Genomic DNA, 21502 nt, shown 5'->3' with positions numbered 1-21502 from the left:
TTACTCCCGTATCGAGCTGAGGCCACTGTGAGCCCCCCCCCCCACTCTGGGGCTGTGTTATTGGTGCAAAGTAGAGCACCTTATAATTACTCAGGCCCTCAAAACACCTGATGCTGGAAAAAGGGGGCTGTGAGTACCAACCCATCCCTCAGAGCCTCCTGCCCCTGGGCCGTGAGAGTGAGGAAGTCAGTGCCAGGGAAGGACCACTGCCCCTGGAAGTTGGTCTTTTCAGCCTGTAAAACTCCACAGACACCCGAGGACATTGCCTGAGGCTGCCTCTTTGAGATTTTGGCCAGAGATGGAAGAAAACCAACAACGGTTTGTGTCCAAGCGAAGGATTTAGCAGCCACTACAAGACGGAGATGTGGAAACATTTTTGCAGCTAATATAAATTGCTGGTTAACCTTCCGAAGCCAGGCTTGGAGCTTTTCGTGTAGAATGAAATGATTTCTCTTTCTTCCGAAAAACGTCTACTCCGCTTGACTGACAAGGGCATGCATTTCTCTGTTGCGGCAAAATGCTGCCGGACGGTCACCTCACACGGAGAAGCGTGCTCCCAGGGGGCAGGGAGGAGTGTGGGGACCAGCGTGGCTGAGAGGGTGGCTCCACTTCCCCCAAGAACCCACCCCTGCCTCCGGGCTCTTTGGTCCTTCTCGCTGCATCATGGAAGGAGATGATTCTCAGGAAACTCAAAGAGCAGTTTCTGCTGTGTTCCTCACCTCTGCCTTCAAGTGGCTGTGCCGCTTGGGGACTGGAGGCCCAGGGAAGCTGGTCGGAACCCGTTTTCCTGGCTTGCTTTCAGATCACTGGACACCGTTCTGGGCACCGTGTGGAGCGGTCTGCGAGCGTGCCTGAAACCGCAGGAGTCTCAGAACGGCGCACTGAAGATGCCGCCACACGGTTAGCATCTCTGAGGGGTGAGCCAGCCACACTGCAGCCCGCGGCCCCTTCCTGGACCGGTGTGGTCCCTGGGAAGCAAGCACCATGGCCACTTGGCCCATTTCGGTGAGCCAGATGACAGTGGCAGTGTGGCAGAGCCAGGATTTGACCCCGACCGATGATGGGTCTCCCCACTGAATTCCTTCTCTCCAAAGTGATATTGAAAGGGTGGTTATTTTTCTGAATTTACCCCCAATTCTGGAGAGTTGTTTGAGGACGCTACTCAGCCTCCAATGGAGACCACAGTGAGCTGGTTCCAGCTCTGGCCAGTGAGGAAGTGACTTACTCGGGGCGCCTGGGCAGCGCAGTCAGTTAAGCGTCTGACTCTTGATTTCGGCTCAGGTCGTGATCTCACGGTCTGTGGAATCGAGCCCCATGTCGGGCTCTGTGCTGACAGTGTGGAACCTGCCTGGGATTCTCTCTCTTTCTCTGCCCCTCCCCTGGTCACTCGCGCTGTCTCAAAACAAGTCAACCTAAAAAGCGACTTATTCCACTGACATTTCGAGGGACGGGGGCAGGTGGTTGCAAGTGACGTGAAGAGGGGCCTGCTGGTGGCCTCCCTCCGCCCGGGCAGGGAGGGCTCCCAGACCAAGGGGATGCTCCTTTAACTGCCCCCGTTAGCGAAACATCAAACGGCTGCAGGCTCTCCTACACGGGCTCCCTCCCGTTTGCCGTCTAAGCAAGCAAACGGCTTGGCTTCATGACACCGGAGACCTGCGGCACCCCCCCCCCCCCCCAGACTGTCGTCACAGCAAAGCATTAGCAGCACCTTTTAGAGTTTGAAAGTCAAAACGAAGAGACGGAACGAGACACGTACCGACCACTACCATGCAGTGGCTACTAGATTTGTTTATTGCTGAGCTCCAACCGGCCATACAGCCATGTGACAATTAACGTGCCATAAAAGTTCCCTGTTTTGAGTACTTGGGCTCATTTTAAATAGCAGGATTTAAAAACAACAACTGTCCACAGCCCTGGCTGTCAGATGTTTGAGTCACTGTAGACATCAGTGGTTGAGCTGAAGGCTTGGAGAGAAATACAAAAGTACAGAAAATGGTTTCCCTATCTCTTAGTTTGCGGCGCTGCTTTTGTGGCTGATGATGCCGGAGGGGACGCTGCGGCCCCCCCGGGGTCAGCGCTGCTTGTCTAAAACAGCTGGATCATGGAATCTCTTGATTTGCCGACACCAACCCATTTCACTGAAAGGGAAAAGGGTCGCTCAGCCCCAGGGTTTTGGGGCAGGGAGAGGGCGGGGTGGTGGCCGGGGCTCGGGCACCCACCTGCCACTCCGACGTGATTCTCCACGAACCGGATGTAGTTCTGGGCCTGCGGGGGGAGGTCCTCCCACTTCCTGGCGCCCGTGGTGTCCGCCTTCCACCCAGGCAGTGTTTCGTATTCGACCTCGACCTTCTGCAGTATCTCCTGGTTAGCTGGGGAAACAAAGGGTAGGGGCTGACCCGTGTCCCGAAGATGCTGGCGTCTCAGGCTGCCCATTCAGGGGCCTGCTTGCCGTGGGGCTGAGCAGTGAGGAAGGCAGGCAGCCCTGTTTGTTCTCAGAGTTGCAGGGTGGTTTTAGGACACTGGCTGTAACCCTTCCAGACCAGGGGGGACACATCCACCCAGACGTGGGTTTGCTAAGTGCTCTGACAGAACATACAGCGATGACTCAGCTAAGGAACTTCACGGACCCCACTCGGAAATTCTAAGGGTCCTGAAGCATGAAGAGTTCCTGAAAAACTCTGTGTCCCGTTCCCGGGGCGAGGGCCCCGCTCTAGCTGTGTGGTTCCTGGCATGTGGCTCACGGTAGATGCCGACCACCCCTTATTGACGGAAGGTGCTGGAACAAGCCGTCTACTGCAAGGGTCCTCATTCACATGCTCCCCTGGGCCCTGGATCCCTGGACTCACACCACACTCCCTCTGTGCCCTCTCAAAGGTCGGGGACCAGTAGGGCCAGGGCACACAGGCCGAGAGGACACACGCAGCCCCCGCAGCCAAGCGGCACTGGTGGGTGGCGGGTCTGCGTGCGCGCACAGGCGAGGGAGGGCCGCTCCCCCCACCCCCAGCTGAAGGCAGGAAGTCGCTGGCAGGGGCGCGTCCAGGTGCGTAAGTAACAGATCCAAGAAAACATGAGCCTTTGTGCTTTTTAAAAGATTTTTAAAAGAAAGGATGCACGGAAGCAGAAACCCATCAGGTGTTAAATGGTCTGACCGAAAACCGTGTTTTCCTGGGTAGAAGAGTCCGCTTTGTGCTTGCACAGAGCTGGCCACACCGGCCGCTCGGGAGCTTCCAGTGCTCCCGGGAGCTGGGCTTCGGCAGCCAGTGCCTCAGTGTCCCCGGGGGCTGGGGCCAGCGGGGTTGGCTCCCACCTGTCAACCCTGTCCTGGGGCCAGGCCTCCCCAGGGGTGAGAACCTGTGACTGGCAGCCGCCCGCCCAGGACTGGCCGGCTCCGGAGACAGGTGCTCACTCTGCACGTGTGACGTGCAGACCCTCCCCTGCTCCAGCCTCTTCCCGCCTCGGATCTTTCCGGTACCTGGGAAATAGGGGATCCTCTTCCCGTTCAGCTTGTACGAGACACCGACTTTGACCTCGTCCAGGGCATCCAGGATGTCCAGCTTTGTTAAGGCCAGCCTGTCCAAAAGCCAACAGACCGAGGCACGCTGGAGAAGCCGTTCCGTTCGTCCGTGCCCCTTGCTTCTCTACAAAGATGAGGTGGTCCCAGGAAAACGCGGTGCAGACAGGCTAGGGAGTGGGGTTTGTGCCCGTCCTCGCTCTGCTCACCTCGAGGGCCTCCCCCCCCGGGACCCCGTTCTGGCGGCTCTTGCCCTATTTGCCCTCCGTCATGGCTCCGCCTAAGTGCTCCTCTGCGGGCAGCTGCCCCGTGACCCCAGGGACTGGCGGCCTCCCCGGGTGCCAGCTCTTTCCGGCACAGGCCCTGGGCCCCGGGCTCCATCCTGTTTCCTCCGTGTTTCCCTCCTCCCTCCCTCATGGACCGGGCCGAGAAGGCTCGCAGGTGGGTCTCCCCGTGCTTGTGAGTCCGTGGTGGCCTCTGTGCCCGGCGCGGACACCCTGTCTTCCACGCTTCTGTGTCTCAGCCCCTCGGCGCTCAGAGCGCAGCCGCTTTGGCACTAGGTCCTAGTTGGGGACGGTGGCCCCCTCCCACGGCCCGACCCAAACCTACAGACCTAACGGAGGTGCTGACTCGAGTCCAGCCAGGCCCAGGCCGGCCCCCACTGTGCCCGTGAGGACGGCCGCGTGCGCCCCCGTGCGTTGGCGTAACCTGCTGCGCACGTGCTCAGCCGGCTCTGACGTGCGGGGGGGGGGGGGGGCTCCCAGGGGGGGCCTCCCTGTCACCCCCACTGCGGCCTCGCCGTGGGGAAGGGGAGACCCTGTGGCAACAAACAGGCGGGAAGGGCTGCTCACGCGGTAAAGCCGTTGACCATGTGCGCGTATCGCAGAATCATCAGGTCCAACCAGCCACAGCGCCTCTTCCTGCCCGTGGTCACCCCCCACTCGTGGCCACGGCTCTGTAGCAGGTCCCCGATTTCCTGCGTGAGAACAGAGCGGGTCCACGGCACCACTCAAGGGAGCCCGCGCTTGGCTGCCTCTGTGCTCAACACCTCTCTCTGCTGCCGCCTCCTCCCCTCTTCTCCCCTCCTCTTCTTCCTTCTCCCTCCTCCTCTCCCTCTCCCCCCTCTCCTCTCCCTCTTCCTCTCTCTCTCTTCCCGCTCCCTCCTTCTCTTTCCCTTCTCCTTCCCCTCCCTCCTCCCCCCTCCTTCCTCTCCCTCCTCTCTCCCCTCCTCTCCCTCCTCCTCTCCCCTCTCTCTCCCTCCTCTTCTTCCTCTCCTCCCCCCCTCCTCCTCTCTCCCTCCTCCCCTCCCTCTTCCCTCAGGGGAATGCTTGAAATCACACCCCCTGACAAACCCTTCCTCACACCTGGCTTCTCACATCCCCGGCAGGTGTGTCTGCAGCTAAGGCTCCCCTGATCGGGCCTTGCCGACCAGTGGGGTTGTGTTCTCAATGCGTCCCGAACACGCGGGTGGGGAGCAGGGCAGCCTCTTGTCCCCCCCGACGGCCCGCGAGGACAGAGGGGGAGCTGGCCCTGTAGCTTTGCGCCAGGGGCGAGGTTTATTTCTGGGCAAGATCCCCATCCCTGTCCCTGCTCCCCCTGCCCCGTGAGAGCCCTGGCTACTCCTGGACGTGGCACCCTTCCCTCCCGACGCCGGTCTTCACACGCACCTGCTTGGGACAAGAGCCTGTGCCCTCACTGCCAAGGGCACAGGGCCATGCTGAGAAAAGGCCAGTGTTTTCCTGACGGTCCCTGAGCTGCACCACACGGGGCGCCCTGAGGGGGGCTGAGGCCCCCCCGCGCGCTTGCAGTGTGTCGGTCGGCTTGAGCTTCCGCGGTGCGAGGCCGCTGTAGCAACCTTCTGTGTGCTCGTCTCTGCCTGCCTCTGCCCTTGCCCTGCGTGTCCCTGCCCGCCCCGCCGCTGAGCGCCCCGCACCGCCTCTGTGTCCCCCTGCTGAGGCCCCGCGGGGGCTGGGGACTCACGTTGATCTGCTCGGTGGGGAAGGCGCCGATGCCCACGCGTGTGGTGTAGGCCTTCACCACGCCATAGACCTCGCCTATGTTCTGTGGCGGGATGCCCAGGCCCGTGCACACGCCGCCCACGGTGCAGTTGGATGATGTCACAAAAGGGTAGGTCCCTGCAAGACAGAACCGGACGGGGGGTGTCCACCGCCCCTGCAGATCACCCCGGCCCGGGGCTGCCTCTTGGCAGAGGACAGCGGGGGGTTCAGCCTCCCCTAAGTCCCCTTGGTGGGGTCTCCAGGGCCGGTGGTCTCAGGGACCAACCTGGGGGAGCTGCCTGCAAGGGCACTGTGAGTCAGGCCGCTGTGGCTCAAGTAGGAGTCTGGGGGTGAACAGAGGAAGAAGGCTGCTCCCAGCTTGGATGGTGGGGGCCTCCCCTGCTGTACCAGGCGGCCTCGGCTCGGGTGCGGCCACGGGGTCGGGACAGGATGTACAGGGGGCCCACACAGCCGGAAGCACCGGCTGTACCCAGCCTTGCGGGGAGCCCTGGGCCCAGCTCCGGACACTCTCCCTTCCTTCTAGATCATCTCTCCCTCTTCCCCCCTCCCCGCTGAAGCAGGAAGACTGGGGCGGGGGGTGCAGCGTGATCATCCTCAGGGGGAGCCTTGCCCCGTCCCGTCAGTGGCCAACCTGGTCCCCAGCAGGCACGAAAGGAGGTCCGCTGGGAGCAGCTGGGCTGGGGACCTACCGAAATCAATGTCAAGGAGGGCTGCGTTGGCACCTTCCACGAGGATCTTTTTGGGTGTGCCGTGGAGTGCCTCGTACATAAAGTAGACGCCGTCTCGGACCATGGGTCGGATCCGCTCAGCAAAGCCCTGTGGGGGGAGGCAGAGGGAGGCTGCAGGGGGCCAGGCCACGTCCGTCCAGCTCCAGCCCCGCCTGACAGCCTGATCCTTTCAGAACATTCCTTTCCCGCGAGGGTCCTGACCTGCCAACCTGTCCCCAGACCTGGAACAGCCCCTGGGCCCACCTGAATCTTATCTGCGACTCTCACGAGCCTCTTCCTGCTGTCATGGGCTGAACTGTGTCCCCCCAGTTAATCTGTCCGAGTCCTGGCCCCCGGCCCCTCGGAATGTGACTGCGTTTGCAAACAGGCCTCTAAAGAGGAGATTACGTTGAGGTCACTGTGGTGGGCCCTAATCCAACGTGACTGGCATCCTCATCGGTTTGTCCCTGTCCTCGTTCACAGCCTCCAGCAAGGACTGGAAGGAGCCAAGATCCCAGCCTTGGAAACTTCTGGAAGGGCTCTGTGCTCCCCTCATCCTGTCCCTGACCCCATGCTGCCCCTCTGTGAGTCAGCAAGGCCCCCTATACCTCATGCCCCAAATAGGACGGGGACAGCCTCTTTCTCCAGTGCTTCCTGGGAAACTTGCCCTGTGGGAACGCGAGGGGCCCAAGCATCCCCTGGCCTCCCGAGGGGACCCTCCTGACCTGGCTGGCCCGAGGTCCCTAAGAAGGCCAGCCGCCCCATAAGAATGCCCTGTGACAGCGTGCCCTGCGAGCGTTCCGTGAACGTCGGACAGGGCGTCGCGCCTCTGGCAGGCTGCCCGCCGTGCCAGGGGTCCCTGCTCTACCTTGAGCCTTTTGAGTTGACCTTCAACATCCACTTCCAGGGTGGGGAACATGGACCGGTGCTGGTGAGCCAGGTTCTTGAATCTGCAGGGGTGACAGTGACTGCGACCCCTCGCCCCGCCTGGGTGTCCGCGCCCCTCCTCACTAGCCACGGTCCCCCCCTTGGGCTGCGGACGGCTGGGTACCTGGCGGAAAATTCATCAAAGTCCGACAGCAGGTCACAGATGCGGAGGCCCGTGCGGGCCGCTTTGGAAGAGTAGGCAGGTCCGATCCCCTTCCTGGTGGTGCCGATACTGGAAGATGGGGCGGCCGTGAACACAGGGAGCCCGGCCCCGCAGCCTGCTGGGCGCCCGGGAGAAGCCCCGACGCTCAGGGCCCCGGGCCGGCACCCCCAGACCCCGGTTCGCACCCCTACAAAAAGGGTAGAGCTGGGAGGGGCGCTTCCCAGCAGTAGCACCTGGAGTCTGGGGTGGCCTCTCCAGGATGGGGGTGGGGGAAGGGGCTGGGGCCCTGGAAGGTGGTCCCAGGCCTTGGCTCTAAGACATCCTGTCTGCTTTCGGCCCCAGCTTCCCTCTTGCGGGGCACTGAGGCTGCTGCCCTGCGTGTCTGACCGGCTCGGCCGACGGGATGCTCGGCACTGCCACCTGCGGTACCTGCGTGTGAGCGCGCGCGGTAGGCGTGCGCGTACCTGCGCGCACACATGCGGCAAGTGAGCATGCCACGTGACGAGGCAGGACGGCCACTGCCTCACCCTGTCCTGACTTTGAGAGCCCGCCGCTGGCACACTCTCGCCAGGATCTTTGGAGGCCAGGGAAACAGCCGTTGGTGCTGGTGGGGCGAGGGTTTGGGCGCCGTGGTGAAGTGGTGGCCCGTGTGTGTGTGTGTGTGTGTGTGTGTGTGTGTGTGTGTGTGGCGGGGCGGGGCCGGGGCACCAGCGGTCCCGGTGGCTTCCAGTGGACCTCGGCCCCCTCTCCGCACACCCCAGGGCCCCCAGACTCGAAAGCCCCCCGGAGACACTCACTTCTTCCCCTCCTGCGCCTGTCGCTGTACTTCCTGCAGCCCGTCCACCGCCTGGTGAAAGTCAAACACTGCCCGGCCAGGCCAGGGTCCCCAGGGGGGAGACAGACACAGGGTTAAGGGCCTCGCCTGCGCCAGCCCAGCCGCCCGGGACAGGTGGTCCAGTTTGAAAGGGGACATACTAGGATCTGGCCGCCGCCCGGACTCACGCGTCACCGTGAGTCCCTCGGGCCTCAGCTTCCCCACCTGTCAATGGGAACAGTGACCCCCACCCACTGCCCACTTTCAAGTTTTCGAGAAGGCCCCGTGGAGCTACGGGGCCCAGCGTCCCGGGGAGGAGGGCCGCGGCCGCGTCATCGCTCACGTGGCAGGTGGGTGGAGCTTACCCAGGTGGGCGCGGTCAGAGATGATGAGCCTTTTCTCCCAGTCCTTCAGACCTGCGGCCACGGGGCAGGCGGTCAGCCCTCAGGGGCAGCTGGCCCAGGTCCCTCCCAGGGCGAGTCCACAGAGGCCACCAGGGGTGTGCCCTCCCCTCCTGGCCTCTCTCCCCGCCGAGGGCCCCGGAACCTACCGCCCCGCCCGGGACGCCCCCCACATCTCCCTGCGGGGCCTCCGTCCTGTCACTTCTTGCTGCTCACGGCCCAGGGTCAGGTTCCCGTTGACTCTTCTGTCTCCTGCCCTGAACTCGAGCCCTGAGGCCGAGGCACGCTTCCTCCTCGGACCCCATCGGGGTCTCAGGGCTGCGGCCTCTAGACAACCGTCACGGGGCGCAGTTGCCCAGACACCTGGCCGGTGGCCTCGCTCTAGCCCCTCTCTGCCTCCTGCCTCCGGAAACCACATCCTTGCGTGCAGGCGTGGCGGGCCCAGCGCTCCCCAGTCCTGGCTGGGGGGCTCCAGCCAACTCCAGGTCCCAGGGCCCCTCCCTGACTTCCTGGATGTGACGCTCCAGAGCCACCTGTCCCCCGTGTCGTGAAAGCGCCTTACAAACACTGGGGCCCACAGCCAATTTGGGGCTTTAGGCCGCCCTGCTCTGTGCGTCCTGCAGCGAAGTCCGGCTTTCTGCAGGGGCAAGGTCAGCAGGAGGCGGGTGGGGGCCCGGCCGAGTCGGGGAGCCCCCCACCCCAGAGCCGGGCCAGGGTGAGCGCGTGGGGACGCGGACCCACCTTTCTTCTCATTCTTTTCTGCTTCTTCAAACAAACCGGGTAAGTGGACGACCACCCCATTGCCTGCAACACACGACAGGAGACTGGATTGAATGGCAGACCCTGGCGAATTCGGCGAGAGCGTCATCAAGCGTGCGCGCTCACGGCAAGTGCGGTGAGAGCGTCATCAAGCGTGCGCGCTCACGCTCCCAGCAGCCGTGTGCGCGAAGCCGGGCCCCGGACGCGGTGAGCGGGAAGCAGACTGGGCTCTGGCCGCGCTGGGAGCCTGCGCAGCCCTGCAAAGGGAGGACGTTCGGACCTGCTACAGCACGCGGACCGCGGGGACACGACGCCGAGTGCAACAGCCCAGTCCCCAAAGGACCCACACAGTGTGGCCACTCACACGAGGTCCCCAGAGGAGTCAGATTCGCAGAGACAAAAAGTAAAAGGGGGTGCCAGGGGCTGGGGGTGAATGTTTAATGGGGACAGAGCCTCAGGCTGGGAAGATGGAAAGTTCTGGAAACGGACCAAGGCGGTGGGTGTGCTACAGTGTACACGCGCTTCGTGTGCTGAGCCCTGTGCCTGAAGGTGGCCAAGAGGGGAAGCTTACGTTCTACGTATTTATCACGGTAGAGACGACAGGGCCCGAATAAGACAAAAGCCAGCACGGAGCGTTTACAGGGCCGGACAGCGTTTGGTGGTCGCTGCGGCGGGGGCAGGGCTCCAGCCAGGGGCGTGAGGGAGCCTCTTGGAGTGATGACAGTGTCCTAGGGCTGAGTTGTGGTGGCGGCTGCGCGATTGTGGCGAATTTCACAGCACGTAAATTACACTTCAGTAAAGCTGCTACGGTTGATTTGAGCAGCGGAAAAGCGGGAGAAATGCAGCCCCAGCCGTGCCCGGACCCGACTGGGGCCTCCGGGGAGCTGAGCCGTCCCTAGCCATACGACGCTGGAGTGGGATCCACATACATGCTTTACACGAGCAGGGACCGAGGCCCAGAGTAGGAAGGTGGCTGGCCCCAGGTCACATGGCGCGTTGGTGTGGGGTCCGACGTGAAACGCGAGCCCTTTCCTCTTAGACCAGAGGCAGTGGGGCTGGGGCACCTGCTGCCTTCCCATGAGGAACCCCTCCTGGCCCGGTCCCCGCCAGGGCTGGCGGGCGGTGGCACAGGCTCGGCCAAGGGAGACGAGACACAGGTCCAGATGGGAGTGGCTCCGAGACTATGCGGTCCGTGCCCAGTACAAAAGGTCACCTAAATGCCACGGCGTCCTGAGATGACCACGTGGCAGGGGCCCAGGCAATGTCGCAAGCTGAGGGGCAGCTGCGTGAGCTCTGGCACGTTCTGCCCCTGCCCAAGCACGCCGGTGGCTGGGCTGAGCCCTGCCGTGCTGCCCGGTGACCACCCAGCCTGGGCTTCGGCTGCTGGCCCCCCGCCCGCCCCAGCTCCTCAGCGGCAAGCAGAGCTCCTCCGATGAAGCAGTGCCTCCTTGGCCTTGCTTCCCGCCAAGTGGGGCCCGGGGCCTGGTTGCAGCAGGGCCTCAGCCTGCGGGTTGTCCCCGGGCTGTCCTCGGCCCCTGCAGGGCACCCGAGTCTGCACTCCTGCAGCCCTCTCCTCTGCCCAGCCTCGCCTGACCACACACGGCCCCTCAGCCCACACGTTCCTTCTTTTCCCCGACACTGTGCCCTCGCTGGGCTCACACGCAGCTGCAGACTTCACTTCCCAACCGGGGAGGGGCGGATACGTCACCAGTGAGGTCCTGCTAAGTCGTGGAAGGAGCCAGAGGAAAAGTCCCGGACACCGTGGGAGGGCGTCCTGGGGGCCTGGCCCGGGCAGGGGGGCGCTCAGGCTAAGAGCTGAGGGCAGGACAGGCAGTCCCCCCAGTGGCCGGGAGGGAGGGGAGAGAAAGAGAGGCAGACAGAGACAAAGAGACACAGAGCGGGAGACCCCGCAGTCCCGGAAGGGCCACGAAGGTCCCGGCCCTGAGGGCGAGCCGTGCTGTGGGGAGCGGGTGGTGAGGAGGCTGGGCCTCCGCGAACGCACACACACGCTTGCCTGCACACGTGCACGTCCCCATCCACACGGCACACTTGCTCGCACGCACACACGTGCAGGCGGGCAGACGCTCACGTTCACGCCCGCAGTCGCAAACGTGCCGGTCCCTGCGGCCCGGACGGGCCTCCCGCCGCCCCCTCTCCGTCTGGCCCAGCCCCACGTGGCACCCCGGGCCCATCTTGCCGGCACACTCGGGACCCCAGGCTGGCGGCTGGGCACGGCGGACACTCACCGATGAAGGACACGGCCTTGGTGTTGATGATGCCGCTGGGCAGCAGGTGGAAGTCGTACTCCCTGCCGTCCACCACCACCGTGTGGCCCGCGTTGTTTCCGCCCTGGCAACAGAGACCCGGCTGAATGTGCAGGAGCCTCAGGGCTTGGCCCTTCCCTGGGAGGGCCTGCCGGCCTCACTCTGGACCGGCTGCAGACAAGGTGCTTGGGGGCTGCCTCCCCCAGGGTGCACGGGACACCCTCCACACTTGGACTTGGGGACTCTGGTGTGGCGGGTGGCTCTGATCCGGGTCTGGGGTGCATCGGGTTGGTGACCCACTCCTCGCATGAGGTGCGGGGGCCTGGCCGGGGGACTGGGTTGGAGAGGGGCTGGCCCAGCCGGTCCCCCAGCCCCCCAGGACCCCCCATCGTGGGCAGGCCCCTAGGAGGCTGGCTTGGCAGAGGTCGCCCAGAGGCGCTTATAACTCCGCCCCACCTGTGACCCTCTCTGGGGGTCCCTCCTCTGATGCGGGAATGAGGGGCCAACCCTCCCAGGAAGCGCAAACCCGGACAGGCCCCCACAGCTCGAGCTCTGCGGTGGTGGACCCTGGCGGCCACCTCTGGGGCTGGGTGAGGCACAGGTGCAGTCATTGGTCGTCGGGGCCAGCGCTCCCACCCCCTTAGCAGGGGCCCCTCCCTTCCCGCCCTTTCGGCCTGTGCCTGAAAAGGAAAAAGCAATCCCGAGGCCAGCCCTGTTCTGGGGACACCCAGGTGACGGCAGGCTCGGACTGGCTGGGGTGGGTGGCCAAGCCGGGGGAGGCCAAGCCCCAGGAGGGAGGCCCAGCCTCCCGTTCCCACCAGCAGAGGGCACTGTGGGCACCCCAGCGGCCCCTGGGGCCGGAAGCCTGCTGGCTGGGGCCCCGCCTCGCCCACCTTCCTGCCCTAATCTCCGCCGAAACACAGCCTTATCCATCGGGCCTCTCCCTGCCGGCCCACTGTGCTCCAGCCTTGCGAAGGGGGGGCCGGGGGCCATGGTCCTGCCCGCCCCAGGCAGGTCTGGATGCCAGCAGCCTCCTCCCCCCACCTGCCTACCAGGAGTACCTGCTCCTTCCAGTCCCTCCACACACAGCCCAGGGTGGGGGGTGGGGGGGCATGGCCGGGAGCCTGGGGGCAGCGAGGGGCAGACACGGGAGACCCCCCAGGCCGGAAGCTTTCCCTCCTGCGCCTCCCATCATGCATCAGTGCCCTAGCGCATCTCCCGGGCTCCCACGCGCCCTCCACCCCCACTCACCCCTGTGAGCTGTACCGACCGTCCCACACGGCCCTGCGAGAAAGCAGTTCCACGTGGGGCCCCCTCGACTCCCCAGCACCCCGCTTATTTAGTGCACGTGGACGGTCTTTCTGGGTCTGCTGCTGCCCGGACACGGTGTGGAGGACCCTCTCTAACAGACGCCTGGGGTCACCACGACCCAGGACCGGGCCGTGTCCCCAGGTGCTCTGAGGCCGGCAGGGACCGAGCTGCCCTGGGACTTGAAGGCCGGTGGCTGTGGGAACGGACCGCAGGCTCCCGGCAAATGATGGTGGAAAGGGATGGGCTGCCCCGTGGGGAGCAGACAGGAAGGGTGAAGGGGCGGTGGGGGCCTGGGAGCCCAGGGGGGGTGTCCCCCGCGCAAGGGCAGGAGGACAGCACCAGGCCGCAGGGGGCTCAGGACAGACACGGTGCTGGGAGGTGACCCTGGTGGGCTGCTCCAGAGGAGCCAGGGAAGGGGCCTCAGAGGGGCCGTGGGAGGGAAGGGGGATGAAGACAGAAGATGCTGGCGGGCCGGTGGTGGGGGAGGGGAGCGGGGCAGAGGGCTCGGCCCCAGAGGCACACGCTGTCCTTGCTCTGCCCCGGCCTCGGCACCTGTGTGCTGCACACGTCTACGCGCACTGGACGTTCATGCCCCGTCACAACTGCCGCCACAGGAGGGGCGCCTGGGGGTGTGGTCTCCACTGGCAGATGGGGCCACTGAGGTCCCCAGAGCAGTGACCGCAGCAGGATCCAGGCTGGGCTGGACGCAGGCCCCACTGCCTCTCTGCAGACGCCTGCCCCCCCCCCCCCCGTGGCCGCTTCCTGCCTGCCCCAGCTCCCCCCCAGACACCCCCCCGTCCCTCCCCACTCTCCCTGTACCCAGCACCAGGGTCAGCTGGCCCCAGGACACACACACACACACACACACACACACACACAATGAGAAGCTCCTCACGCACACCCCCACCTTTGTTTGGGGTAAACACGGGTACCTAGGAACAGACACAGGCCGTCGTGGGCCAGTGGGCGTCAGGTGACCGCTGCCAGCTGCAGGGCCCAGGCGTCAGGCCACAGTCCTCTCCCGGGGGCAGAAGCTAGCCCCAGGAGGCCGTGCCCGGGGCCTGCTGGGCTGCAGGGAACACTTCTGAGAGCTCCAGGGGGACTGTCCCAGAGCCGCCCCGGTCTGTCCTCCCCTAGGTCACACGCAGGCTGCTGGTGAGGTCGGGGCAGGAACACCCCACCTGCCCTCCTCAGGTGGTGGCCCAGGTGCCGTCTGTAGTCCACAGACCCCGGGACGGCTGGGCCAGGGGGCCGTCGGGCTGAGAGTGCGGCCCCACACGCTCCAGCCTGGTTTGGAAAACCGCTTGGAGGGAGGAGCTTGTCCAGGGTCCAGCGAGATGGGTGAGGACGCGTGGCCAGCCTGGCCGCCTCCGTGGGGACTGCCTCTTGGGCGGCCCCTCTCGGCCTCCCTGTCTCAGGGGGCAGGTTCTGCCCTGGGTGGGGGGGTGGTGAGCGAGGACCACTCCGAACCTCAGGGCGGCCGGGGTGGGGGGTGGGATTCCCAGACCTCGACTCCACTGCCTGAAGCTGGCCTCACCCTTCCTGGTGTCCCTGGGGGGCTGGCCAGTCAGGTGGGAGCTGGGCACAGAGGCAGGGCTCGGGGCGGCCTCAGGGGGCTCTGCCTGCCTCCGGGTCCTCCCTCTGCTCGAGCCTCAGGTCGGGCAGAGCTCCAGTCCCACTGCCCCCGCCCAGCCTGTCTGGTCACTCCTGGACACCCCTGCCAGCTGCCTCCCTGGAGGAAGAGATCTAAGAAAGGGGGGCTTCCTCACTCCTGGACACAGGAGCAGAACCAAGGCCACGGCTGGCCCGCTAGGGAGTCTGGCCAGATCTGACCTTCCCATCCCCGCAGGAGCCCAGCAAAGCCGGGGTCCAGGCCCAGCAGGGAGCCTCTCCACGGGGCTGCCTGGGCTTCGAGTGTGAGTGGCGGCCGTGGGCCGGACAGCGCAGACCCCTCTCCTGCCCCATCTAGAGAGCGGGCCCCGCCCCGTGTGCCCTCCGCCACCCTCCTTGGCATCTCAAGGCTGTGCAGCCCTGAGAGCCCGCTCCGGGTCCCCACCAGGCCCCCGAACCTGGGGGACAGAGAGTCTATGGGAGCAATTTTTTGGTGCCCTCAGGCCCTCCCTCCAGGAGGCCCCTGCTGACCCCCTGAGTCCCCCTGGGGGCCATTTCCAGGCCTGACGGACCTGCCTCTGCAGCTCCCCTGGGCAGGCAGCCGTGCCCTTTGAAGAGCAGGACCCGGTGCCCAAGTCTGGTCTGGCGCCCGCGGGCCTTGGGAACGCTCAGGGGCGGGCTCTGCCGGATCAGAGGGACCATCTGCTGTTCAGGGATGTCACCTCCTCGGAGGCAACGGGGGTGGGGGCTGGGAGCGTACAGGGGGGCAGTGCGAAGGGGAGAGGATGCTCCTGGGACGTCACCCCCACGCCCGGCGCTGTAGCTGTTCCTTCTCCCACAGCACCCCTGCCTGGCCGCCGGTGCCTCTCCGCACCCCTCCTGGCCGCCACGGTCCACACCCACGGGGCTCCGCGTGGCCGCCCTATGGAGGGGGACTTGTCACCCACACGTGTACCGCTGCCGTCCAGCATCCGTCCCCATCCCTGCCCCCTTTCTCAAGCCCTTGGCCCCAGCACCCCGCTGACCTCTGACCTGCCAGGGCCTGACCCCTACGACCAGCTCAGCCACCACTCCTCCCGTTCTCTCTGAACCCCCAGCTACCCGGGTCCCCACGCTGCTCTGGACGGCTCGTTTGGCCACAGTGCCCCCTCAGCCCCGGTTCCCAGGGAGGCACCAGCCTGGCCGTCTGCTCTGCGATGCAGCCCCCTCCTCCCTGCCCCCGCCATCGTCAGCATTGATGGCCCCAGGCCCCTTCTCCCCAACGACGTCCCTCATTGTGTTTCTCACACAGCGTCACCCCCATCCCTGCAGCCAGAGCCTGCCTCCCAGTCCGGCTCACTCTGGATGGGCACCGCCCCTGTCGGCCCCCAGCCCTGGTCCAAGTGCCCGACAAGTGGACAAAGGGAGGGAGTGAGCAGGGAGGTGAGCAGGGGCGGGTGGGGGTGGGGGCAGCTCCTCAGAGGCTGCGGGGCCCCTCCCGGCCAGCCCCCAGAGTGCTTGGGGTCCGCTTGGGTGTGTGTCTGGGTCCTGGGCTGCAGAGCCAGGTTTTATCAGGCTCCTGTACGACACACTGCAAGGGGCCGGCCCTCAGGGGGAGACGCTTGCGGCCACAGCCCCGCCCCTGGGGGAGAAACCCGGTTCACCCTCCTGTGCGCAGCCTCACCCCGTCTCTATCTGCCTGCCGCAGGCAAGCTCCTTCACTCGTTCACTCATTCAACCCAAACAAAGAGTTGCCCTCTGCTCAGTGAGGCTCCGGGTGGGGGCTGGGAGGAGGGAGGTCCTGGGCTCCAGGTGGGTAGGCAGGCCTCACCTGCCGGGGCCACAGGGGGCTGTGTAACCTGGGGGGGGGGGGCCCTCCAGAGCCGCCGCTGGGTGGTCAGTGCCATCAGAGGATGCAGACTTGCAGGGGAGGCCTGCTCCTGGAAGCAACCCCGGGCGCTCCCGGCCCCCGTCCCTATGGAGGGCCCCGGCCAGCCTGGGGTTCGAGGTGAGGTGCCTCCTGAAACCCCCCGGGGAGAGGGGTCCCAGAGCACCAACAAGCCGCAGGGCGTGGCCCCTCAACCACTGAGGTCACCGTGTGCAGCACCAGACCTTCCACCACCGCTCGAGGCCCCAGGCCCTTCCCAGGAAGTGACTGGCTGGACTACAGTGGAAACCGAGACCCAGCACAGCACCCTCGCTCGTACTGAGCACGTCACACACGGAGCCCCGTTTACACCGAAGCTGGAAGGAGGGAATTGGCGGTCCTGGGCAGGGGGCCCCACAGCCTTCTGACCAAAGTAACTTGGGAGGTGGAGGGAGGGTTGAGCGTGAGCCCCTGGCTCTGTGGGCCTGGGGCCGAGTCCAGGCTGGGGGTGAAGGAAGGACGCTGAAAGAGGGACCCCGGAGGAGGTCTGAGGAGGTGTGGGGGCTCGTAGGAGGGGCCAGCAGAGCTCACAGGGGGAACGTGTGAACTTGCGTACAGAGAGCAGAGGCCCCCGGGGCTGTTGTCACTCGGTCCAGAGGGAGCCCGCCCCGCCAAGAGCAAAGGGAGGCCCCGGGGGACCCAAAGCAGCACCCCCAGACCCAGAACGCTGGGCGCGGACCAGGCACTGCGGGGGGCGGGGGGCGGGGCGTGAAAGCTGGGAGGGCACAGAGGCGGGCGCGAGGCGTCTGTTCAGCGTTCAAGTGGCACGGGAAACAGCAGCGGGAGGAAGCCAAGCCTGAGTGAGACCCCCGACAGTAAGGAAGGTCGTGGGGGGGTCCTGGGGCGCCGACCACGGTCCCCACACGACGGGTGGGAGAGAAACAGGACAGCGGTGGGGGTGCAGGCGGCCTCAGACCACGAGGGCCGCAGAGGGCTTCCCGGCCGTGCTGAGTGCGAGACGGAGGAGACAGGCCTGCTGGCGGAGGACGGTCGGCCGAGCAGAGGCAGGGTGGCGCCAGTCAGCAGCCGCCCCGCAGGACGGCCCCGGGCCCAAGTGACAGGCCAGGTGACCCTTCTGGTCACTGGGGCTGGCCGGCTTCAGCCCTTCCAGGCAGCCACCCAGACGGGACTCCTGGCCCGGCCTGCTCTGCCCACTGCACGTGCCCGCCGCCCGCTTCCCTGGGCCCCTCGCTCCCACGTGCTGCCCGGCTCCCGGGGTCACGGCTCCGTGTGGCTCTGTGCACCCGGTGGCCGTGACTTTGGGCTTCATGCGTTTGCACCCCGAGTAAGAGGCAGCCTTCCCCAGGGCAGAGGCTGGCGCCTCAGCAGGCAGCCGGACGCCAGGGCCGTCTCCACGGGTGTGTGGCACACGCGAGGGCCCACACGTGCTGCTGATTCCCATTCCTCAACTTCTCCGGGCCTCACTTTCCCGGCTTGTCAGGAGGCTGGAGGGGGGTGGGGTGAGGGCGCCGGGGCTCCTACAGGCAGAGACGCGGGTGATCTCAGTGTGAGAAGTCAGATGGGGGCCAGCCTGCTCTGCCCGTGGCTGGTCCCGTCCGGGACTCTTACTGGTGATGGACGGGAGAGGGCAGGGCCTGGCCTGCTGATCCAGGTGGCAGAGCAGGGAGGCCCCACTCCAGAACCGTTTCCAGAACGAGGAGAGCCCACAAAGGCCCCCAGTCTCTTCAGGAGGGAGACGGGCCACAGACAGACGCGTGAGGCTCACTGGGGCCGGCAGGTTACACGGAGGGCCGTGGCGCCGTGTGCCCAGGAGCGGGGGGACAGGAATGGGTTCGCTGGCCAGGCTCAGGGCACGGAGGGTGGGAGCCTCTCACGATCCCAGGAAGCACCTTCCGGGAACCCACTGCCCGGAGGGCACAGGAGTGGGCACAGAGAGCGGCTGGCGTGTGCCGAGAGCCAAGCGTTGGGCTCACCCTTTCCCCGGGGGCATGCCCCAGCCTGAGCCCTCCCGGCAGGGGCCAGGGGATAAGGCTACAGACCAGGCAGAGGAGCTCAGGGGTGTCCCCTCCCCACTCGGAGCAGCATTTCTGGGCACGGCTCCAAACCGCAGCGGAGCCAAAGCACGAAGCGTAAAGCCCACCCGTCTGTGCCCTGAGCTCTAAGTTATCCGGTCAGCAGCGTGGCTCTCGCTCTGGTAGGGGGGCAGTGGCTCCGAGGGAGCGGCCCGGAGGGAGCCCATAGCTGGCAGTGGCCGCCCGGGGCCCTTGGGGACAGAGCCCGTGTCCGGCTCCCCGGTGGTGCTGCCAGCCCCTGGGTCACCCTGGCCAGCCGTCCGTGGCCCCTCCCTTTCCCCCCGAGTCTGGCCGGGACCCTCCTTGCCCCTGGTCCCTCTTCCTCCGGGTCCTGGCCCCCTGTCCTGCCCTTGCCTCTGCCTCCTCTTGGCTGATGCCCCAGGGCCACCCCGCTGGCCGGCCCTGTGCCAGACCCAGACAGGATGAGAAGGGAGGGTGTCTCAAACCAGACAGAAGCTGGGGGCGCCACCCCACCCCACCCCATCCCATGAGGATCGGGTGTCCCCAACTCAGCACTTGTATTTATAGCTCTGCCCTGGCCCTCGGCCTTAAGGGGTGGGGCTGGGCGGGGGAGGCGGTCCCTGGGGGAGGGGGCGGGGGAGGGGAGTGTGTGCGTGTGCGAGGGTCCGGGTGTCCAGGAAGGGAAGGTATCCAGGAGGCGTGGCCAGGTCAGGGCGCGGGAGGAGAGGGTCCCCGGGAGCGGGGAGGAGGGGGGGTGCTGGAGGGGGGGCGGGGGCCCGCACCTGGCAGCGACTGATGATGTCGGCGTCCGTGGCCAGCAGGTCCACCACCTTGCCTTTGCCCTCGTCCCCCCACTGCGCGCCCAGCACCACGGTCACCCGGGAGCCGGTGGCCGCCGCCTCCTGCTGCAGCCGTCCCCGCTTGACGCCGCCCGAGCCGGGGGGCCGGTCATTGGAGGAGGCTCGGGTTCCCGACATGCTGGTGCGGTCCTCGGCTGCGCTGGGCCACGGGAGGGCCTGGCCGCCGCACCATTAAAAGGAGCCGGCCCGGGGCAGGGGGCGGGCCGGGGGCGGGCCTGGCCGGTGCGGCGGCGCCTCTCGGTGACCTCCAGGCTGCCGGGTTCCGCCCCCCGCCCGCCCAGCCACCACCGGGGAGCCGAGTTGGGCCGCGGACGCTTACTCATGGGGGTGGGGGCACAACGACGGCGAGAGCGCTCCGAGGTCCAGGTTTCTCCCTCGGGAAGGCGGATGGGGACGTCTGCGCTCCCGGCCCCGAGCGGGGCCTGGGGAGCCCTCCACCGGCTCCCCACCGGCCTCCGACCTCAGGGCTTTAGAGACTCTGGGGGGCCCTCTCCAGGGTGGGGTGCGGCTTGTAAAAGGGGAGCCGTGTCCTCACACCGCACCTGGGGGGGGGGCGGGCTGCATCTTGGGGGCTTGCAGCGCACCTGCCCTGAGGTGAACCTGGGTGCCTGGACCCAAGCGCGCACTCTGGTGGCCAAAGAGAGAGCGCGCGGCTGTCCCCTCCCCCAGCACACCCACGCACACTCTCGGGGGGGGGGGGGGGGGCTTGGCGTCCAGCACGGGGCAGGCAGGCCCCACTCGGGCTGTGCTGCCTCTGGTCCGCAGGGCCCGAGAGTCCAGGGACACAGGACCGGCGACGGTAGGGCCACCTGGCCAGCAGAGAAACAGCCAGGGATGCTGGCCAACCCCCACACGGCCAGGGTCTCCAAGAGGCTCCACTCGAGACACCTTTCCTGGCCCAGCCTGTGCAGGGACTGGGTTTCCAGACAGGATTTGCATCCCATTGCTGGGCTCCCGTGCTCCCAACTGGGTGCCCTGCGTGGCCTCCCGGGAATGCGCCACATCCTGAGTGGATTCGGGTTTGGGCATGGCTCACCCCACTGGGAGATGGGGCCAGGGATGGGCCCCGGGAGGGGGGGCAGGAGCACACTGTTAGCCTCTCACCCTGTTCCCTCTGGGGGCGGCGGGGGGGGGGGGGCAGTCTCAGTACAGAGGCCCCCAGAGCCCAGAGCCCAGCAACTAACCTGTGGCCAGGGCTCAGGGAGCGCCGGGCTCCGTGGATTCCGGTGGCGGGACCAGAGCTCCCACGGAGGAAGAGAGAGCAGACTCTGGCTGCCACACAGTCACTCACAGAGAGTCCCAGCTCAGGACTGCACTGCCAACCTGCCCCTCGTTTGTCCCCTCCTCGGCCCACCCCCTGCCGGGGTCCTGGCTGGGATCCCTCCGCGGCCCAGACCCTCTTCTCTCACGTGGGCGGTTCCTTCCTCCCGGAGTTGCTGTGGGGCAAACACCAGGGTGCGGGTACAAGTGGGGTGCGAGGGGCAGGCCTCCCGTCCTTGGCCCCCCTGGGCGACAGCCCCCCTCCGCCCCGGCTGGTAGTGCAGGGGCAGGCGGGCTGGCTTCTGCAAGGCCAGGCAGAGCAGGCTGAGGGTGGGGCCCAAGGCCTCGGGCAGCCTGGAGGGGCTGTGGCAGGGGGCTTGGGTGTTTCCGGGAGTGGGGGCTGGGAGGGGAACTGGCTGTGTAGACACGGAAAAGTCGGAAAGGCCTGGTTGTAGCAGAAGGGACCGAGAAGGCGGGAAGGGTTGTTTGCATTGGCAGAAGGAGTCCAGCCTTCCGAAAGGCCACAGGAGCCCCGGAGGGGAAGGGGATGTGCGAGTCACGTCAGATGGGGATATTTCTCTCTGCCGAAGGGGGGGGGGGGGTTGCTAGCTTGGAGCCCTTCCTGGGGGAGCCTGGGGCTCAGTGGGGCCAGCGTGGGGGCTCACACGGGATCTGCAGGGCCAAACCCTGTCCGGCAGGGGCTCCGACTCCCCCAAGCCCCATCTATAAATAGCCAGAGGGCCTGGTGGGAGGGGGCGGGGTTGGGCTTTTCTATAAACAGCCCTGTCCTGGCCCAACAGCTGGGGCCCTGCCGGTCACACGGCCCTGCCTGAATTAGAACACATCCCCTCTGCCGTGGCCGGTGCACAGTGGGCCTGTCACCAGGGTGGTGGAGGAACAAGTCAGCAAGCTCGGGGGCCTCACCGTGTGACCTCGGGCTCAGCCCCATGGGGTTTCCACCATCCGGGGGCCACACGGCCCCCTGGAACCACATCA

General features: G+C 66.3%; 1 protein-coding gene across 2 annotated transcripts; it reads right to left on the bottom strand.

The window, feature by feature from the left end:
• Window positions 1–1753: 1753 nt before the first annotated feature.
• On the bottom strand, window positions 1754–19420 carry ADSS1 (adenylosuccinate synthase 1). Of its 2 annotated transcripts, XM_043554431.1 has the most exons (13): window positions 19169–19420; window positions 11547–11649; window positions 9283–9345; window positions 8506–8556; window positions 8124–8190; window positions 7288–7395; window positions 7105–7186; window positions 6219–6345; window positions 5492–5646; window positions 4363–4487; window positions 3473–3570; window positions 2220–2369; window positions 1754–2138 (listed from the first exon to the last, which is right to left on the bottom strand). In XM_043554431.1, exons 1-13 carry the CDS (start codon window positions 19361–19363, stop codon window positions 2086–2088), a joined length of 1377 nt encoding a protein of 458 aa, XP_043410366.1. In that variant the 5' UTR covers window positions 19364–19420; the 3' UTR covers window positions 1754–2085. The 2 variants fall into 2 exon arrangements, with proteins under 2 accessions (XP_043410366.1, XP_043410367.1); XM_043554432.1 differs by lacking the exons at window positions 11547–11649; window positions 19169–19420 and adding an exon at window positions 9872–9970.
• Window positions 19421–21502: the final 2082 nt, after the last annotated feature.

Source organism: Prionailurus bengalensis, chromosome B3 (assembly GCF_016509475.1).
Source record: "Prionailurus bengalensis isolate Pbe53 chromosome B3, Fcat_Pben_1.1_paternal_pri, whole genome shotgun sequence".
NCBI lineage: Eukaryota > Metazoa > Chordata > Mammalia > Carnivora > Felidae > Prionailurus > Prionailurus bengalensis.
This window is presented reverse-complemented; position numbering and strand designations above follow the sequence as displayed.

Bases quoted from the DNA above. Each gene is read 5' to 3' on its own strand.
- ADSS1 (XM_043554431.1), bottom strand. From the start codon at position 19,363: ATGTCGGGAACCCGAGCCTCCTCCAATGACCGGCCCCCCGGCTCGGGC. The intron at 4,488-5,491 runs GTGAGTCCCCAG...GTTCTCACGCAG, and splicing joins TCCCCACCGAGCAGATCAAC to GAAATCGGGGACCTGCTACA. The intron at 2,139-2,219 runs GTGGGTGCCCGA...TTTCCCTTTCAG, and splicing joins GAATCACGTCGGAGTGGCAG to TGAAATGGGTTGGTGTCGGC.